Source organism: Oreochromis niloticus, linkage group LG3, assembly GCF_001858045.2.
Source record: "Oreochromis niloticus isolate F11D_XX linkage group LG3, O_niloticus_UMD_NMBU, whole genome shotgun sequence".
Classification (NCBI taxonomy): Eukaryota; Metazoa; Chordata; class Actinopteri; order Cichliformes; family Cichlidae; genus Oreochromis; species Oreochromis niloticus.
In genome coordinates, this window is record NC_031967.2 from 72,309,117 (window position 1) to 72,328,251 (window position 19,135).

Genomic DNA, 19,135 nt, shown 5'->3' on the forward strand with positions numbered 1-19,135 from the left:
TGAAATATGGCCAAACTGGTGGCAAGTGGCATCTTGGCAGCTGCACGCTTGACTTTTCTCAGTTCATGGGAAGTTATTTTGCGCCTTGGTTTTTCCACACGCTTCTTGCGACCCTGTTGACTATTTTGAATGAAACGCTTGATTGTTCGATGATCACGCTTCAGAAGCTTTGCAATTTTAAGATTGCTGCATCCCTCTGCAAGATATCTCACTATTTTTGACTTTTCTGAGCCTGTCAAGTCCTCCTTTTGACCCATTTTGCCAAAGGAAAGGAAGTTGCCTAATAATTATGCACACCTGATATAGGGTGTTGATGTCATTAGACCACACCCCTTCTCATTACAGAGATGCACATCACCTAATATGCTTAATTGGTAGTAGGCTTTCGAGCCTATACAGCTTGGAGTGAGACAACATGCATGAAGAGGATGATGTGGACAAAATACTCATTTGCCTAATAATTCTGCACTCCCTGTATATTCACACGTTTATATGTATGACAGGGGATTTCTAAAAATCACCCCGTAGTTCTTCAGCTGAGACACCTGAGTTAGAAAACACAAATACTGCAGTTGCCTTTACTCGCGAGGACGGTCACAGAGCGCTCATACCAGGAGACACTCACGGACTCGCGCTTTGTCACCGTCTGCGTTCTTCATTTATACAAGCTTGTGTGTGTGTACAAAATCACTCAGAGCTGCGGGTTTTCCCCATTTCTTTTTTTTTTCCCCATCTTGAAATCTTTATTATTCACACTTACAAACACAACTACACTGTTTGACATTTGAAAATCAACCAAAAGAAAAAGAAAACAGAAAACTTGTGATAAAAATATACCTGATGATTTTTGTTACTACAATAGAAGTCACAATAAGTACAAAAAGAATTCTAACTCAGAGTAACAATACATGTAAAGATGTATTTATTTCAGATGATCTTCTAACTATTGAATAAAAAGGCAAAATAAGCACAACACATCATAACTAACATTTGTGATACTGATCAAAGTGATGAATGAGATGAATTGATGAGATTTGATGGTGAGAAAAGGTGAGCAGAAAAGAGTAAGTCAACATGTGTGCAGTTGGTGGACGGTCCCTTGTTTGTGAAGATCATCTGCAGAGAGAGTCCACAGCAGTACACCAGACTCTTCACTATCAGCACTGTGTACAGCAGGCAGAGCAGCTTCACCCTGCACTGAGACTGGAAGGACAAGTCAGCTGGCTCCAGAGCTGGCAGGTCTGCTGGCTCTCTCTCTGGAGGACAGGAGGCTGCTGGAGCTGGAACCTCTTGTTGTGTTTGGGCCTCCACTGTGCCCCCCTCGTGCTTCACCCAGCAGCTGTATTTATGTGTGTCAGAATCACTCCCATCAACCATCCTGATGGCAATGGTGCGTCCCGACTCTGAGCTCCAGCTGCTCTCCCTCAGCAGGGGGCAGCTCCTCCGGTTCTCCGCCGTTCTTCTTCTGTCTTTTCCAGGAGAACTGGACCAGAGGAGGAAACATGGCTGAGGCCACACACAGCAGGGAGCTGTTCCCCTCCAGGTGGGCTCTGGATGCTGCTGGGTACACGCTCACCACGGGCTTCACTACCTGCTCATCTGTTACAGACAGTTTAGTTCCAGAGCCAAAGATGGAGTAGATATATCCTGTTCGTCCCACAGTGAGACAGACTGCTACAAAAACCTGTCTGCTGTTGAATGTGTCAGCTGAGGTGAATGAGTCCAAATGAGGAAGCAGGATCATATTTCAGCTCCATGTGTTTCTCTAATGTTCATATCAACATGACTGTCTCTTCTTCTCTTTTAGCCACACTAGCAGCACGGCTCTGATGTTAATGTCAGTCTGTTGGTCAGTCCACTACTTTAGTCCACATGAAAATAGAAAATCACTATATAAGCACCAGTCCATTTATCCCATCAATGATACCACCACTACAATGAAACATGCTGCTGATAGTATCATGGTTTGGCCCATCTGGCTCACCATCATTAATCACACAATCAATTTTGAGTTATAGCAGCAAATTCTACAGAAAACTATCAGAACATCTGTCTGTGAACTGAATCTCAGGAGAAAGTGGGCCATGCAGCACCACAATGACAAAAAAACCCAAAACCATCACGTTAATCTAGCTAAATGTGAACAGCAGTAAATACTAAATATTGAATGTTGTTGTGCAGCACGCAGGACAGACAGCGCACAATGTGCTTTGAAGTAGCAGCTAAGAAAGGTGAAGTTTATGTCTACGAACAGTGAACACCCGTGTGCACACCTGTGTGGATCAGCGCGCTTGTATACAAAAGGTTTCTCCATGTAACGGTCTGCTAGAGGGTGTGGAGGGCCATAGCCCCGTCCCCCAGGGCATGAAGCAGGCATGGAGGAGATCCAGGCTCCAGACATCCAGAGGCCCCAGAGTGCGAGAGCCCAAGGAGTACCACCGGAGGGGCATCCGTGCCACCCTTCTGGGAAGGGCTGAGGAGATCCCCAGGCGAGGGGGTCACCCAGTAGCCACGGAGCAGAAGCCAGAGGGGGCTGCACCGGCGAGCCCGCCAGCTCTGCCGGCAGCCAGCTGTGCCAGAGTGAACCGAGTCGCAGGCCCCGAGGCCCGAGGGCCCCCTTTGCCCCGGAAGAGTCCTGACCGAGCGACAGACACCAGGCCCCGCCAAGTAGCCACTGGGAGTGAGCTGGTGCATACCTGAGCGCCCAGCCCCGGACACCAAGAACCACCAATGCACCAACCCCTGAGGGCATCGGTTACTGGCAGGGAGTGTGGTGAGGGGAGATAGGCCTCCACACTTTGGAGGGCCTGGGTGTTCCCAGAGAGGTGGAGTCTAAGACCCGACCTGACATATAGACACAGACAAACAGGCACACACAGACACAAACATGCTTTCCCACCCTCATGCACACATATACAAACACTCAGCACTCACCCAACGTAGGGATAGACATACATGGACATGTACACACAATCAGACAGCCCAAACATACTCTATACCCCGGGTCCAGGTACCCTCACCCCCAGAGGGGGAAACGGCACCCAGACCCAAGAGATGTGACCCTTTCCCCCGGGGTGGAGGCAAGCAGACCGCCACAGGCTCCGCAGCAGCAGGGAGGCCAATCGGACATCCAACACCACCTCCCAGTCCCCCGCCCCAATGGCTAGTAGAGAACAGGGGTGTGTGAAGACCCCATACCTCCCTCCTCCCGCTCACGTGTAGTGTTGCTGCGTGTTGTTCTAAAGTGCATTTAAAACAAGGGAGGGCATGGTGCTGCTGCCAGAAATGGGTTTTCCCCATTTCTACATCTGTATGTTCAAGTAAAAGAGCTGAGGTTTCTCTTCTCTACATCTGAATGTTCTCTGAAAACAGGAAGCGGTTAGTAGCTGAATAAGTTCATCACACAAGTTAGTAGGTGAAAAGTCACGTAGACATGGGCAGTACTTAGTGATCAATAAAAAGAGCACATCTCATGAAACTGATCACATTATATACACAATTTTTTCTTCTGACATTCCCTCCTGTAGATCAGAAAATGAGATGTGCATGTTATCAGTTAGTAACTACTTGTCTTTCACATTTTCAGTTACTACATCATTAGTTGCACTTCATCTTCATTAAACACATAGGAAAAGAAGTCTTCATGATCTTCATTGGTTTCGGTACATCTGTGTATGCCGTGAGTGATAAACTTATCACCTGTGAGATTACAACTTTTAAACAAGGAATAACACAACTAAAGAAAAGCAAAAAAAAACCAGGGAAACTCCAACGCCGATCAACAGTCTCTTTAAAACCTGTTAAAGTTGAGCGCTTCTTCCCGGATGAGGATGTTGATGTTGTTGTGCACTTTACAAAAGTCATTCTGAAGGTGTGGTCAGAGATCAGAATTGGTGCACTTGTTCCAGGGTTTTTCCCATATATGGTTGTGTTAATACGCTCGGCATGTGCGAGCAGACGTAACAGTCTTTCTCTGTGCTCCTGTTTAATACATATCTGTATCAGGCATTCTTCATCCAAGAGTGGATGTGGTCTTGTGTCATGTCCATTAGGTGGAAGTTGTCGTGCGTCCATCTTCTCTGTCTGCCTCGTGGCTCAGCTGCTGTTGGCATCAACCGGGGTCCTGTAAGGGTGAGCTTCGTACTCAAGGTAACCATGGTTGCACATAGGTCTGTCCCACCTGGTCACTTGGCTGCCCTAGAGTTGATCAGAGGTTAGAGGTTGAAGTGCGAGCAATTCCCTAGGGGCGCCCAATCAGCACTTCCCCCTCACCACTGAAGCAACCAAGTCTGGGTGAGATTTCCCTAATGTGCTTCCTCCTTGGTGTCGGGGCTTCCCGGGACCTCAACCTTTTTGCAGTGGCTCTGATGTATCCAGCAGGGTCTCTCTGCAATTTTACAGGCTGTGGGTGTGGTCAATAAAACTTGGTATGGGCCCTCCCAGCGAGGCGAACTCCAATTTCTCCTCTGGAGTATACGTAATAGGACCCAATTGCCTGGTTTCAACCTGCAAGAGACTGGAGAAGAGTCGTACGGCAGTTTATTGTTCAAAACAATATCCTTATTTTCTAGTAGTTTTGCCATCCATGCTGCCAGAGTTGTTTCTCTGACAGATTTGTCTAGAGGTTCACTTGTCACTGGTAGTGCTTCAGAGACTTTACTAATCACATCATTGACAAAATGTGTCCCATTATCTGACCTTATCAGAGTAGGGATGCCATATGTTGGGATGAAATGATTACATAGACATTTTGCAACTGAGATTGCATCTGCTTTTTTCACTGGATAAATCTCTGGCCATTTTGAGAATACGTCTATAATCACTAGAGCGTATTTTGAGCTTTGACTTTCACTTAATTCAATAAAGTCCATGTGAATGGTGTGAAACGGATGAGGTGGTGTGGGGAAATGTCCTCTTTTTGTCCTCAGATTGCCTTGTGAATTGTGTTTTTGACAGATCATGCAGGTCCTCACAAATTCCTTTGCTGAAGTTTCAAAATTTAGAGTATAAAAGTGTGTATTAATGACCTGGACCATCCCTCCTGATGACACATGGGTCACCCCATGGGTCACTAATGCTGCTGTTCTGTGTAGGGACTTAGGGAGTACTGGTTTTCCCTCACAAGTCATTAGATCATCTTTAAGTGCGTCAAGTGGGATTTGCATGTTGGATGTAGACATTAATGTGTCTACAGTTTGTTGTGCGGCTAACTTAGCTGCTTGATCTGCAAAGTTATTGCCTTTAGTTATTTCAGATTTATCTTTCTGATGTGCAGCACATTTACATAATGCTAACTGTTTAGGCAATATTATTACTTCTAATGGTGTCTTCAGAAGATTTCCATGTTGTACTGGGTGTCCAGTAAATGTAATCATTCCTCTGTTCTGCCAAATTTTTGCAAAGTGATGTACTGCTGAAAAAACAAAAAACATACTGACTGTCAGTGTATATATTTATATCTTGGCCTGCGAGTGTGAGGATGTCAACGGTTTCGCTTCTATAACTCTGTCTGTTGTAGTTACCGCATAACGCTGAGCCGTCTACAAAACATCAGTGAAACCAGGTTCTGGTGTGCTGTGAATGTCAGCACGCGGCTTTGTCTCTTCATCTAATTTTTCATACAGCAGTGTCGATGACCTTCTTCGGGTGAGGCCAAAAGTGTGCTCGGGTTCAACTGACAACATTTCTCCATTCTAATGTGTGATTGCGACAACAAGAGTCCAACATATGAGAGTTGTCTCGCATGTGTGAGGAAGGACAAATTGGCTTTGAGTAAAATTGAAGCCACTGTTTGGTACTCTAATGATCAGAGTGTGCCCTAAAACAATGTCAGCTGACCTTTTGACTGCCTCTGCTGCGGCTGCACAGGCCTGCACATACAGGTAGGCCTGGCACAACAGAGTCACGAATAAAATGCAAGCGGACGTTGTTTTTCTCCAAATGCCTGTGTTGAAACTGCTTTCATGTAACCTGCTCCTCCATCTACATGCAAGTAGAAAGGCTAGTTTCAAGTTACTGAATGCTACTTCTGCTTTATTCTTTGTAGATGCAACACTACATTTTTACTCAAGGCATTTTAGCCAATTTCTATTTTTTCAAAGAATTCAAACTTTTTAAGTTAGAATTTTAAAAAACTTTGCATTGCTCACAGCTCATAGCTCACAGCTCTAAAACTAGGCATTAGTAAATCATATGCCTAATCATTATGTGTCACTGCGATCCAGAGGTATGATCACAAATTTGTTTTTATTTCAAAACAAACAAACAAACAAACAAACTAAAACAAAAACAAGTTGCTAATGGCATGAATGCTTTACACACACAAATCAAGACACAAAAAGAACAAAAAAAAAAACACCGCTGCCAGAAACAAAGCAGAAGTGTGAGGAAAAAAAAAAAACTCAGCTGACAGACAGCTGCATGTGTGAACTTTTAATATCATGCAGCTTCTGCTCTAAAAAACAAATAGAAAAAAAATGTGTAACTTGCTCATTAGCTTAGTAGTGTCCACATATTTAATTCAGCTTCTCAATCCTGTAGCTTTAGCTGTTGTATACAAGGTTTGGCTTATTAGTTGTTAGTATAGATGTGCTCTACTTCTCAGCAAAGTCTCATCTAGGATGACAGGTTTTCAAGCCGGTCAAGTGCCTCTATGCACTTAATTAGTTTTGGTATTTTCTTTATTTTCTTCATCTCATATATCATTGTACTGAGTTTGAGCAAACCTTTTAACTTTTAACAGTTATCCACCTCACATCATGACTGACTAAGGTGCCTCTTCTTATTAATACTAGGTCATTATCAATGTTATTATACTCTTTTATTTAACAGCAATAGTATATTACAATATTTTATTAGTGTATACTACTATATTATTAGTATACGATAGTTTATTATAATATGTTATTTATATTTTATTATGTATCCATCAAGGGTTGCGGGTGATCTGCAGTTTCACCCCTTCCCAAGCTGGAGACATTTTCCTTTTCACACACTTTCCTTGGCTGAACAATGACACAGCCTTAATATACCTTATGCATCTTTCTATTTTATTTAATATGTTTTCGTGTGAATTATCTGTTTTCATTCATTCTACTCATTCTGGGCATGGTCGTCATCCAAACTATGTTTCATTGTTAATACCAATTTACAGGTTGTTATCCTTCCTATTATTAGTTTGAATACATTAAAGATAAGCTCTAATTTAATTTAGCCTTTTGTTTATTCTACTTTATTCCTCTTGTATTTATATGTATTCAGTTGGGTCTGTATCCAGCCCTTTTTAAACTTTGATCTCTAATCTTTTACTTGATCAGGGATTATTATGTTCTTCCTAGTCTGAACTGCTTCTTTGTTTCTTACAGTCACGTACAAAATGTCCCTCTTTTCCACACCTCCAGCATGCAGTGCTAAAGCCACTTTTTGGTGTGTGTGTAGGCCTACCTCTACCTCTTGCTGTTCTACTATGCATTCCTCTGTCTTTCTTTTGGATTAGTCCTGCTCTGGTTTGTTGTTTTTCTAAACATTTCTCATCAGGTGTTAAATTTGCTTGTTTATTCTCCATTCTCAAAGAGTTTGCTGGGCTGTCACTGGCACTCTTGACTTCAGGGTGGTGGCTGACACGCCCTTCTACTCCGCGCACGGAGGGGTGTCAGTTTTATGAGGCGGAACTCAACCTTTCCCTTTGGTCACCAGTACGTGGGCCTCAAGCAAAGAAAACAATAAAAAAAACAATGGAAGTAGTTCAGCAGCGTATTGTGGTGTAAAATCAACTTACTCCCAAACACACATATACATACACACAGATAGACATTTGCGTGCTAATTTGTCACGAAGTATTTCACGGCCACTTCTAAAACCAATCTAAACACAGTTCCTTTTTGGCGAACTTAAACCTATTTTGTTACGAAGTATTTGACGGCTACCTCTAGAACCAATCTAAACACAGTTCCTTTCGGCGAACTCAACCTATTTCACGTGTTTCATGAAGTAATTGCGGCTACTTCCAACCTGTTTTACGCATATCACGAAGTAATTCCGGCTACTTCTAACCTTTATTACGCGTTTCTCTACACTGTTTAAGACCATACAGTGTTATCTCACCCTCAGGAGTCTTTTGCTGGTTGTTCAGGGCGTCTGGCTGGATCCCAGCATCGTGGACCAGAACTAACACCGGCCTGGACCCGAATTCAAAACTTCCCAGGACTTTCACCTCTACCTGGAGAGGGCTGTCGACAGACTTCGGTGCTGGCTTCCCACGACGTCAGGATACAGCAGTCAGACATCACTGGAGTCACAGAAACGTGTCTGAAAAAGACACCAAATGCCAAGATACATTATTTACATTTCCATAACACAACTTCACATTATCTTCCACTGGTCCCCGTCATTCCTACCAAATTTCGACAAATTTAAAAGCCCAGGTCTCACCTTGCTGGTCAATTAACCCGTTTTCCTGTCCCAGACAGCGGTCAGATTTCGAAACCCTACATTGATTTAAAAGCGTTCCTCGCAGTTTGACCAGAAGCTCCACTTTACCGGCGTCTGTCGCCTAAAGCTTTACCGGTCACTCTACGTTAAGGTGGTCACACCTGAAGCCCGGCTTCTTCACTCAAATAATGCACTGAAAGCGGTAAGTTACTGACCACTAGCAGTTAACTAAGGTCCCAAGTCTTAGCACTGGCTAAGTAAGATGACCTGACGCCGCAGAACCTTGCCCCGTGTCTGAAGCAAGGGGGAGGTTCTCACCTCTGAACTTGTGTGTACTCCTAGGGATCGACCTCCCCATCCTAAATTAATTTATCATCATCATCATCATCAACGTTTATTTATATAGCACTTTAAAAACACAAGGCTGACCAAAGTGCTGAACAATAAAACATAATAGATACCATAAGAATAATAAATACAATAAAATAATAAACATAGCGAAAACAATAAAATGTAAGTAAATACAAGTCAGTCAACCACTGAGTCAAAAGCCAGTAAATAAAAATGCGTTTTCAATCTGGATTTAAAAACCATCACTGATGTCGATTGCCTAATGTGAAGAGGAAGATTATTCCAAAGCTTAGGAGCCACAATAGAGAACGCTCGGTCTCCTCTCAGTTTCAACCGTGATTTGGGGACTGAGAGTAACAACTGCTCAGCTGACCGGAGCGAACGAGTGGGGACATAGGGCTTCAGCAAATGAGACATATATGCAGGTGCCAGACCATTTAAAGATTTAAAAACCAATAAAAGAACTTTAAAATGAATCCTAAATTCAATTGGAAGCCAGTGCAGGGAGGCCAGGACCGGAGTAATGTGCTCAAATTTCCTTTTTTACCAGATAAAAACCGTGCCGCAGCATTCTGTACTAGTTGCAGGCGTGTCAGAGTGCCCAGTCCAACCCCTATTAAAAGGGAGTTACAATAATCCAAGCGTGAGGTTATAAAAGCATGGATAACAGTCTCCAAGTCACGTCTTGAAAGAAAAGGTTTAACCTTCGACAGACGCCTGAGGTGATAGAATGATGATTTCACCACCCCATTCACGTGGCCATCAAAGGTAAGTGCAGAGTCGATTTTTAACCCAAGATTGGTAATCGAGCTCTTCAGGTGAGGGGTCAGAGCAGCAAGGTCAACATCAGGCATATCAGAGGAACGATTCGGGCCAAACAGAATTGCTTCCGTTTTACGTTCATTAAAATTTAAAAAGTTTTGAGCCATCCATGACTTAACATCACTAAGGCAATCAAGCAGGAGTCTAATTGGGGGAGCTATCAGAATGACTGAAAGGAAAATAGAGCTGGCAATCATCAGCATATAGATGAAATGAAACATTGTGTTTACGAAAGATCGCACCCAGTGGCAGGAGATACAATGAAAACAGTAATGGCCCAAGAATAGATCCCTGTGGTACACCCCATGACAGAGGGGCCACAGAGGACGATAACGAGCCCAACTTAACACAGAAGCTCCTGTTTGAGAGATATGATTTTATCCACAGGAGTGCCAAGCCAAATTTAAATAAATTCATGAGCACCACTGGGGAAACCAACCACCAGTTTTTTACCTGATGCTCAGGCCCAGCCCTCTAATCAATAGGGACTTAGAGCCCTTAATGAAATGCCCTACACTAATCTCTTTTCTCTTGGCTGACACAACACAATTGACACATCAACTCAAAAATTCACCCCAACACTAACAGTAATAAATTCATCAGATATTTCCCCAGACTTTACTTTTTATTTGTCACAAATTACCCAAAATCACTATGGACATGTCACCAGAAATCTACTGAACAGATTTTGTAATTTACTTTAATTTCACCACCACTGAGCCAATTTAACGGTGAAGATCATTAACTCGGTGAACAGATAATTTAGAATTCATCCAATATGCACACTTTGCTTTTTTTTTTGAGCAGATGGCGCTTACCTTTAAATCTTTTTAGACCGGTCTTCTGTTCGCCTCATTTCAGATCCCCCCTTGGGCCAAATTTGTCCTCTCAGCCGTTGTTAATTATCAAATTTGGTTCTTTCAAATTCTTTTACCGCCAGAGAAAGACCTTGACTCAGTGTGGTCAAGCTAAAAAAAAACCCATCTTTATTCTACATTTCCAGAAAAGGAGAGCTGCGTACGCTAGCAAGCATCAACAGGTCTAAAAGCATTACAAGCCAAATGCGTATATATAGTTCTCTTATACGTCAAACACAGTTTTGATCAAAACAACTCTGCAGTGCACCCTGCCTAGTTTCACTTTCTGTCTGCAACGCTTCCTTTTCTCTGCATAAAGCGTGCAGATTCCTGTCAGTAGTTTTGGCACACATTCTACTCACAGTGGCGTTCTCCTACACTGGCCTCTATAAAACAACATAAACAGAAAAAAGCACTAAGAATATATATTTACTTTGTAATACTGGGCTCGTCAGTCACTCTTTATGGCTGCAGTGGTTATTATTATATTTATATGCTTCCATCACCTGTTCACAACTCTTTTCGACTCTCCTTTTTCTCCCCATCTCGTGCTCACAGACACATAATGGTCATGGCGGTCTATTCTCCCTGCAGCACGGACTACACTGCCCATGAGGCTACATTCTTTAGGGCTGTAACACTCTGCCTATTGCCTTCATATTAAAAAAAATTTTTGAATAATATTTTTAAACGGTAGTTCTTCACGTCATTATGCGGGTCGCAAGTAGAGGTGACATGGGCCACGAGATTGAGACTCAGGCAGAGCCTCTTAATGCGTGTTTTGTTTGGGTTTCCACCAGCGTGGAATTACCAGAAATAGAGAGGCATAGCCTAACATATGAAATAGGAAAAGACCGCCATGTAATCCATTTATTTCAACAAAGTAACTGTATTCTGAATGCACCTTTTTAAATGGTAACTGTAACGGAATACAGTTACTCATATTTTGTATTTTAAATATGTAACGCCAGTACATGTATTCCGTTGCTCACCATAACACTGGCCATCCCTCATATAGACAATGTGAAATACAGTGGAACCCCGACTTACGAAATTAATTCGTTCCAGAGGGTCTTTCGTAAGTCAAACTTTTTGTAAGTTGAAGTACCTTTTTCCATCACCTTTTGAGTGAGGCGATGCTGGCTGAAGACGAAGTTCTTGGTAGAGGAGGAGGTGGCGGAGGCTGAAGAAAGCATACATACGTACATGTACATAACATTAAGGAATTTAATTCTAAACATTAAAACTAAAACTTACATTTACATTAATTAATGTACGGGCATTTTCGTTACACGGGCATTTTGCCATACCACAGGTGCCTTCGTACCTTGAATTTTCCGTTAAATGGGTTCTTCGTAAGCCAGGGTTCCACTGTAAAAGGAAAATGTTGCACTGTTTAAACACAGCGGTTTGTACCTGCACCTAATAGTTCAGAAATGTACTCTTATGCGTCGAGTTCAGAGTTGTATACTATGAGAGTTTAATTTTGGACATTCAGAGAAGTCTTGATGTTGAAACCAAAGAAATAAAATCTGTTATTTTGGTATTTACCTGGTAAAGCATAAGGCAGTAGTATAGTTTGAGAGGTGTGTGTCTAATCTGCTTATTTTCTTGTTTATATCCCCACAGTACACCCTATTTAGTAAGGGGGGGATGTATTATCAGGAAAATGAGAAGAGGTAGCAATGTTTGTGCTGGGTTGTTGTTGGAAGGGGGGATGAAAAACAACAAAAGGACACTCACTGAAGTCATGGTGGTTTTCGTGTGTCTGTGAATTTTGCCTCCAGTTAGCTAACACCCACAACCTTTAATAATGGAACAAAACTGAGGCTGGTTCATGAACACAGACACTCCGTTTAATCTCCCAGGTCTTCACAGATTGAATGTTCAGATTTAATAAATACATTAAATTTGAGTGTCTGACTGTAAAACTGGTCCCTGTGTCCTGCTGATAAATGTGAACAAACCCACTGCATACAGTTAATTTGTGTTTGTGTGTCCTCAGTTTCCCAGCATGTGAAGGCTGTGGTGGTGGAGGTGAATGAGGGGGAAAGATCTGTCCTGCTACCCTGTCAGTACTCAGGATTCATACCTGATGATGACCCCACAGTGATGTGGACTCGCTCTGATCTGCATCCCAAATCTGTCCACCTACATCGAGAAGGAGGAGATGATCTTAGAGGACAAAACCAGCGTTACAGCGGGCGCACATCAATGAAGCCTGATGCTCTGGACACTGGAGACTTCAGCCTCACTCTGAGAAAACCAACAAAGACTGACAGCGGCAACTACACCTGCTCCATCAGTGATGGGCGAGAAGAACGGAGACTGACAGATATACAGCTGCAGGTCAAAGGTCAGCAACAAACCAAAACACCTGCTATAATTACAGGTCAAAGGTCAGTCAGACCTTTGGGTGGGTTAGAGCCGTCACATGGAGTCTGTTCTCTATGTGGAGTCTCAGAGTAAGAGGTCAAACTGAAGGGAGCGTTTCCAAAATAGTTGTGACTCACCTGAAGAAACCAGCAGCAGCATGTAGCTCAGAGCTAACCTCAGTGGAAACAGGATCTCACTGCTACGGCAGCTGGAGTCTTTACTGCATGTGGCTGACACTGACACACTGTACGCAGTGGAGAATATGAGCTCTTTAAGCGTCACTGCAGCTCATAGAGCAGTAGGAAGTGCTCTGATGTTGCACAGACTGGAGGAGCTGCTGTGAAACACAGAGAGCTTTTAGAAGTGCAGCAGAGATCATCATGTTTCATCCAGCTGGTCCTGATGTCAGTGAGACTCTCAGGTTAATAACTGCTGTGTTAGGATATGTAGTGTGAATCACAGTGTGGTTCATGTAACAGTGAGGGGACTGCAGCGTTATCGGCATAAAACTGTAGGGCTGATGTTTATGTTTTGATATTTTTCTGCTGCTGTGAATTTAAGTTTTATCTGTTACATCTATCAAACATCATCTCAGACAGCTGCTGCCTGACAGAAACACTTTAAATAGTTTACATAAACTTACAGAAAAGTCTAGTCTATTATACACACTACAAAGTATTTACTCCTTTGAGAGACATTTGTCGAAAAAAGGAAAAAAAAAATAGCAAGGATCTTTTTCAGTGGACTGGCTGTGCCAGAGAAACATCCAGCGAATGTTTTTTGAAACCATGCATGAGGATGAGCAAAAGATCCCAGACTCCCTCTTACGTCTAAGATTAGACTGCAAACTTTCCTTTTTTGATATAGATTATAGTTTTTGAGCTTGTAGGGCTGGATTAGGTGACCCTGGTGACCCACACCATAACTATAGGTTCATGCTGCTGGATGACTTCTTCTTCACTCATGTTTAGATATAGCACTGCTGCACATTCTCTGTGAGCTATCGTGTTTCTCTTCTATCTCCTGTTCACCCCCAGCCAGTCTCTCAGACGGCTGCTCCTCCCTAATCGTGGATGTGTTGGACGTCTCTTAAGTTATGCTCATGAAAGTTTTTGATTGTTTAGGTGCTCTCTAATATTGCCGGGTGTCTACCTGAGACTGAAATAATTTAGATTTCTTTATATGATTATCTTATAAATAAATAAATAATACTGACGTTTAATGTAGTCTCAAATGTTGTGTAATACTTTACTGTAAACTCAGGTGTTAGTAAAAGTGTTTAAAGAGAGTGATTATTATTATTTTATATCATTTTATTTTTTTAACACTAGAAGTCCCAGAGAGCAGCCATTTGGCTTTTCTACCTATAAAACCCGCCGTCGAGCCAAATACCTGGTAGGCTTTTAGCTAATATCCTTAATCACCTGTGAACAGCTGCTTTTGTTATGTAAATAAGGTGGGGCCATGCTGAACCACTTGGAGTGGTTAGTTTCCTGAGCCACAAGGAAACGTGTGTTTTAGTTTGCCTTAGGGAGAAATCAACACACGAGTGTATTTCCTTTGTTGCTGAGATTTATTGATAAAATAGTACAAAAAAAAAAACCAACCATTTGTACACATATTTACAAATAACAATAAAAAGTGAGTGAGTACATTTCAACATTTTCAGCAATCACTCACAATCCTGGCACTGCCATGGTATCTGTAGTCTGCATTTACCACATGTGTATCTGTAGCAGTGAACACATCGCACAGTTGCATGATTGTTGTTGCATTTGTGTTTGACCTGACACGTGGCTCTTTTTCCAGGGCTAGATGTGGAGGGTTGTGTCTGAAGCAACTGTTCTTTTCTTGCCTTCTTCCCAGCCATATGAGAGTTAGCCAACTCTCTTGCAAGCTCCACCAGGAAGTCCACCCATCTTTCCTGCGTCCCGGTGCATGCTTGATACAGCACATGTGCATTCAGTGCTGCCATGTCAATCATGTTATAGAACACGGCAACTGGCCAGCGCCGTGTTCCTCTGCGGACCGTGTACTCCCGCACCATCTGGTCCATCACATCCACGCCACACTTTGTGGTGTTGTAAAGGGTGACAGTGTTTGGCTTCCTTTTGGTGGTGTTATCAGTCTGAACCACGCTGTGCATGCTGCTAAGAATATAGACTGTCTTCTTCCGTTTGGCCGCATACGCCGTTAGCGTGGCAGCAGAGGTTGAAAACACCTAAGAAATAAGATAAATTGTTATTTCCATAGCACTTTTACACGCAATGAAACACATAAACATAGAACCACAAAAGACCTGCAACATACCTGAGTGGTGAATTCATTGCGATCTGTGTATCTAGCGGATTGAGGAATTTCCCGGCGAATCTTGTTGACTGTGCCGAGGATGGTGGTTTTCCGTCTAAAAAGTTTTTGCGCAAGTGAAAGCGATGTGAAGAAATTGTCCGTGGTAACATTTCTGCCCTTGTCTAGGAATGGTTCCATCACTACATTTTCAGACAGTCTCTCCCCACTGGGACGATTGGGGTCCTTGCCAAGATATGGGAGGACATTGCAAATGTACTTGGATTTTAGGTCGCAGGCCACCCAAAACTTGATCCCAAACTTGTCAGGTTTACTTGCAATATACTGCAGGAAACAGTATATCACTTTCACTTGCGCAAAAACTTCTTAGACGGAAAACCACCATCCTCGGCACAGTCAGCAAGATTCGCCGGGAAATTCCTCAATCCGCTAGATACACAGATCGCAATGAATTCACCACTCAGGTATGTTGCAGGTCTTTTGTGGTTCTATGTTTATGTGTTTCATTGCGTGTAAAAGTGCTATGGAAATAACAATTTATCTTATTTCTTAGGTGTTTTCAACCTCTGCTGCCACGCTAACGGCGTATGCGGCCAAACGGAAGAAGACAGTCTATATTCTTAGCAGCATGCACAGCGTGGTTCAGACTGATAACACCACCAAAAGGAAGCCAAACACTGTCACCCTTTACAACACCACAAAGTGTGGCGTGGATGTGATGGACCAGATGGTGCGGGAGTACACGGTCCGCAGAGGAACACGGCGCTGGCCAGTTGCCGTGTTCTATAACATGATTGACATGGCAGCACTGAATGCACATGTGCTGTATCAAGCATGCACCGGGACGCAGGAAAGATGGGTGGACTTCCTGGTGGAGCTTGCAAAAGGGTTGGCTTACTGTCGTATAGCTGGGAAGAAGGCAAGAAAAGAACAGTTGCTTCAGACACAACCCTCCACACCTAGCCCTGGAAAAAGAGCCACGTGTCAGGTCAAACACAAATGCAAGAACAATCATGCCACTGTGCAATGTGTTCACTGCTACAGATACATGTGGTAAATGCAGACTACAGATACCATGGCAGTGCCAGGATTGTGAGTGATTGAAATGTACTCACTCACTTTTTATTATTATCTGTAAATATGTGTACAAATGGTTGTTTTTGTAGAAATATTTTTTGGTTTTTTGTACTGTTTTTATCAATAAATCTTTTGGAGATTTATTTTCCTGGATGATTGAGAATGCATCAAGACGAACACAAAACGAAGTTCACAGCTTTTAGCAGTTCCCCCTCCCCACACACAAACAAAGAGGCAGTTTGCAGTTAGAAATCAGCAATCATTCACACACCCCCACTCCCCTCCACAATTCTCAGGTAACGACCCAATTTACATATGAATTGATGCTAACAGACTAGCCAAGTTAGCTTCCACTTGGCTGACAGAGGGTTAGAAAAGCCTGGGACTTCTAGTGTTAAGGGGTGGGACTCAATTAAAAAATAAATTAGAGGCTTTGTGATTAATTAATCTCGATTAATCGCACAAAAAGTGCAAATGTGTTTTTTTTAATTCTGAAGGGTTTTAGTGGGCGACAGAATTAAATAATAGACATGCACATAAATATTGTAAACTCAAGCTCTTTTAATTTATTGGGGGGAGAAAAAGATGTTATCCCTGGCCAAAATTGGGCAGAATTAAAAATAAAGTGCTATTTAAAGTACGTTTTTAAAATGGTATTGTCTTTAAATAATGATAAAAATTTAAACATAAAGTGCAGTGTTTCTTCTTAAAAAACTAAGGCAGAAACATAAACGATTATTTGACCAGTTTCACCTTTAAACTCCGAGTAACCTTAGTCAAAATTATTTTGTAGATTAGGCTAAAACAATATGATAATCAAACATTTTAGTGCAGACCATTCATTTTTTATGGCGGTCACTTTTGACCGGGGACACCACAGATGTAACAAAGTTGATTAAAACACTCAAAGTTCAACGAAAGAAGGCTCGTCACTTTTATATGTTCAAGTGCATAGTGTGGAGGATGTCATAAGGCCTTGAGGAAATCGGATGTAAAACACAATATTTATGAGTGTTTTAATTTGTAAATCGGTCAGATTTGACCCGAACACGACAGGAGGGTTAATAAATGCCAGATTGGTGGCAAAAAAGACCTTCATTTTGAAGGATTTCTTTTCTTCCTCTGTCTGACTGAAACTTGGACTTCACCCGGTGAGTTAAGCACCTTTTCTGAGCTACTGCCAACTGGCTCTGCTTATTTTAGCACTTCAAGAGCTTCTGGTCGCGGTGGCGTGGTTAGCTGTTGTTTTTAAAAACACACTTTGACTTTAAGCAGCTATCCTCATCGACATGCCACACCAGCTTTGAACTTTGTTTGTGTGAACTGGGCCACTTGCCTTTGTTGCTGTGTGCAGTAGCTTACCAGCCTTCTAAATATAACAAGGAGTTTTTATCTGAGTTTTCAGAGTTTCTCGCTGACTGTGCATCACGGTATGACCAGATCCTGCTACTGGGTGATTTTAACATACATGTCTGTTGCCCAGGGAAGACCCTGGCTAAGGACTTCATGGACTTGGTGATGTTAAAGGTGCCACTACAGAACGTGGTCACACATTGGACTTGGTGTTAATCATGCGGGTTATCTGTCTGTACCTTACATCTCGAGGATGGTGTATTCTCTGACCATGCGCCCATTTTATTTGACATTGTTCCTCTTAGTCCTGTTATTAAATGTGCTGCACCTATGCGATGCTATCGTGCCTTCGGCTCAGATACTGCCGAGCATTTTTCAAAGCTGTTTTACCAACTTGTGTCCCGTCCCTCTGAATCGTCCACCTCAGAAGGATTACTCGGTCATCTGGACTCTGTAAATCTGTCCTTGATGTTATTGCTCCTCTAAGACTCAGGCAGTGTAAACCCAAGGCCAGTCCTTGGCTAACTGATTTTACTCGAGCTGCTAGAAGAGAATGTAGGAGATGTGAAAGACGATGGAAAAAGGACAGGCTGTACATCTCTCTGGAAGCTCTTAAGACAGTGGTTCCCAAACTTTTTTTGCTAGGCCCCCCTTTGTTTTACAAGAAAAATGTTCGCGCTCCCACCACCTAACCCCCCTCCCCCCACAAACAAATCCTCCAACCACACACACCCATATTTTCTTTTCAAACTCCACTGCGGTTTATTTCACACCTCAAAAATTTAGTAAACAATTAAGCAAATACAAGTAATCTGCAACAAATTACAGGTAGTATTAAAATACACGACTAACTCTTTTATGCTATGTCCATGCCTACACGTTTTTTTTTTTTGAAAAACGCAGCTGTTTCTGTGCGTTTGGATCTTTTGTCCACACATGAACGGCGTTTTGAATCACCGAAAATGGAGATTTTTAAAAAAAAACATACTTTGAGGAATACAGAGTTCGACACGCAACATCAAAGGTATGTGCCTTTTTTCACGTCATGCTGTGCGCCACGTTATTGTTTACATGAGATGAATTGCAGAATGGGCGATAGATAAAATACTGTTACTGCTAATCTGACTATCTGCAGGTTTTACACGCTTACATACACACACAGCTACTGTCCCTCCATTTAGAAAGGCAGAGGCGTCACGGTGTAATTATTTTAGGCGTAGTTGGGGTTTTTTTCGTGTGTAATAATATTCAACATTGCTGTCAATACATTTTTTAGAAAATGCCTCTCTGTGCAAAATGGGTTCAAAAACATAAACAACTGTGCGATACTGTTAGTCCCTGATTTGAACCGAGGGAACAAGTCGTGGCAGGATCAGGCTGATATCATTTGTATCTGTCACAGTCTGGCAGAGGCAGACTGTATGTATTGTGAAGAGCGGACACAAAATGCAGACACGAAGGAACTTGGACCAAAACTTGAGTATCAACAAAAAGCGAGCCGTTTAATATGGCTGATAAAAAGGTACAAAAACAAAAAGGCAGATGCACACAAGTTAGAACCG

General features: G+C 42.5%; 1 protein-coding gene and 1 pseudogene across 1 annotated transcript in view; one reads left to right on the plus strand and one right to left on the minus strand.

Annotated features, from left to right (window-relative positions):
• LOC109196955 (polymeric immunoglobulin receptor-like) overlaps window positions 1-19,135 on the plus strand; it is a 73,507-nt gene that overhangs the window by 29,485 nt on the left and 24,887 nt on the right. The window contains exon 2 of the mRNA XM_025905218.1: window positions 12,466-12,816. Coding sequence (XP_025761003.1) covers window positions 12,466-12,816 — 351 coding nt within the window. The remainder of the gene's footprint in view (window positions 1-12,465; window positions 12,817-19,135) is intronic.
• Window positions 864-1,765, minus strand: LOC102076503 (uncharacterized; annotated as a pseudogene).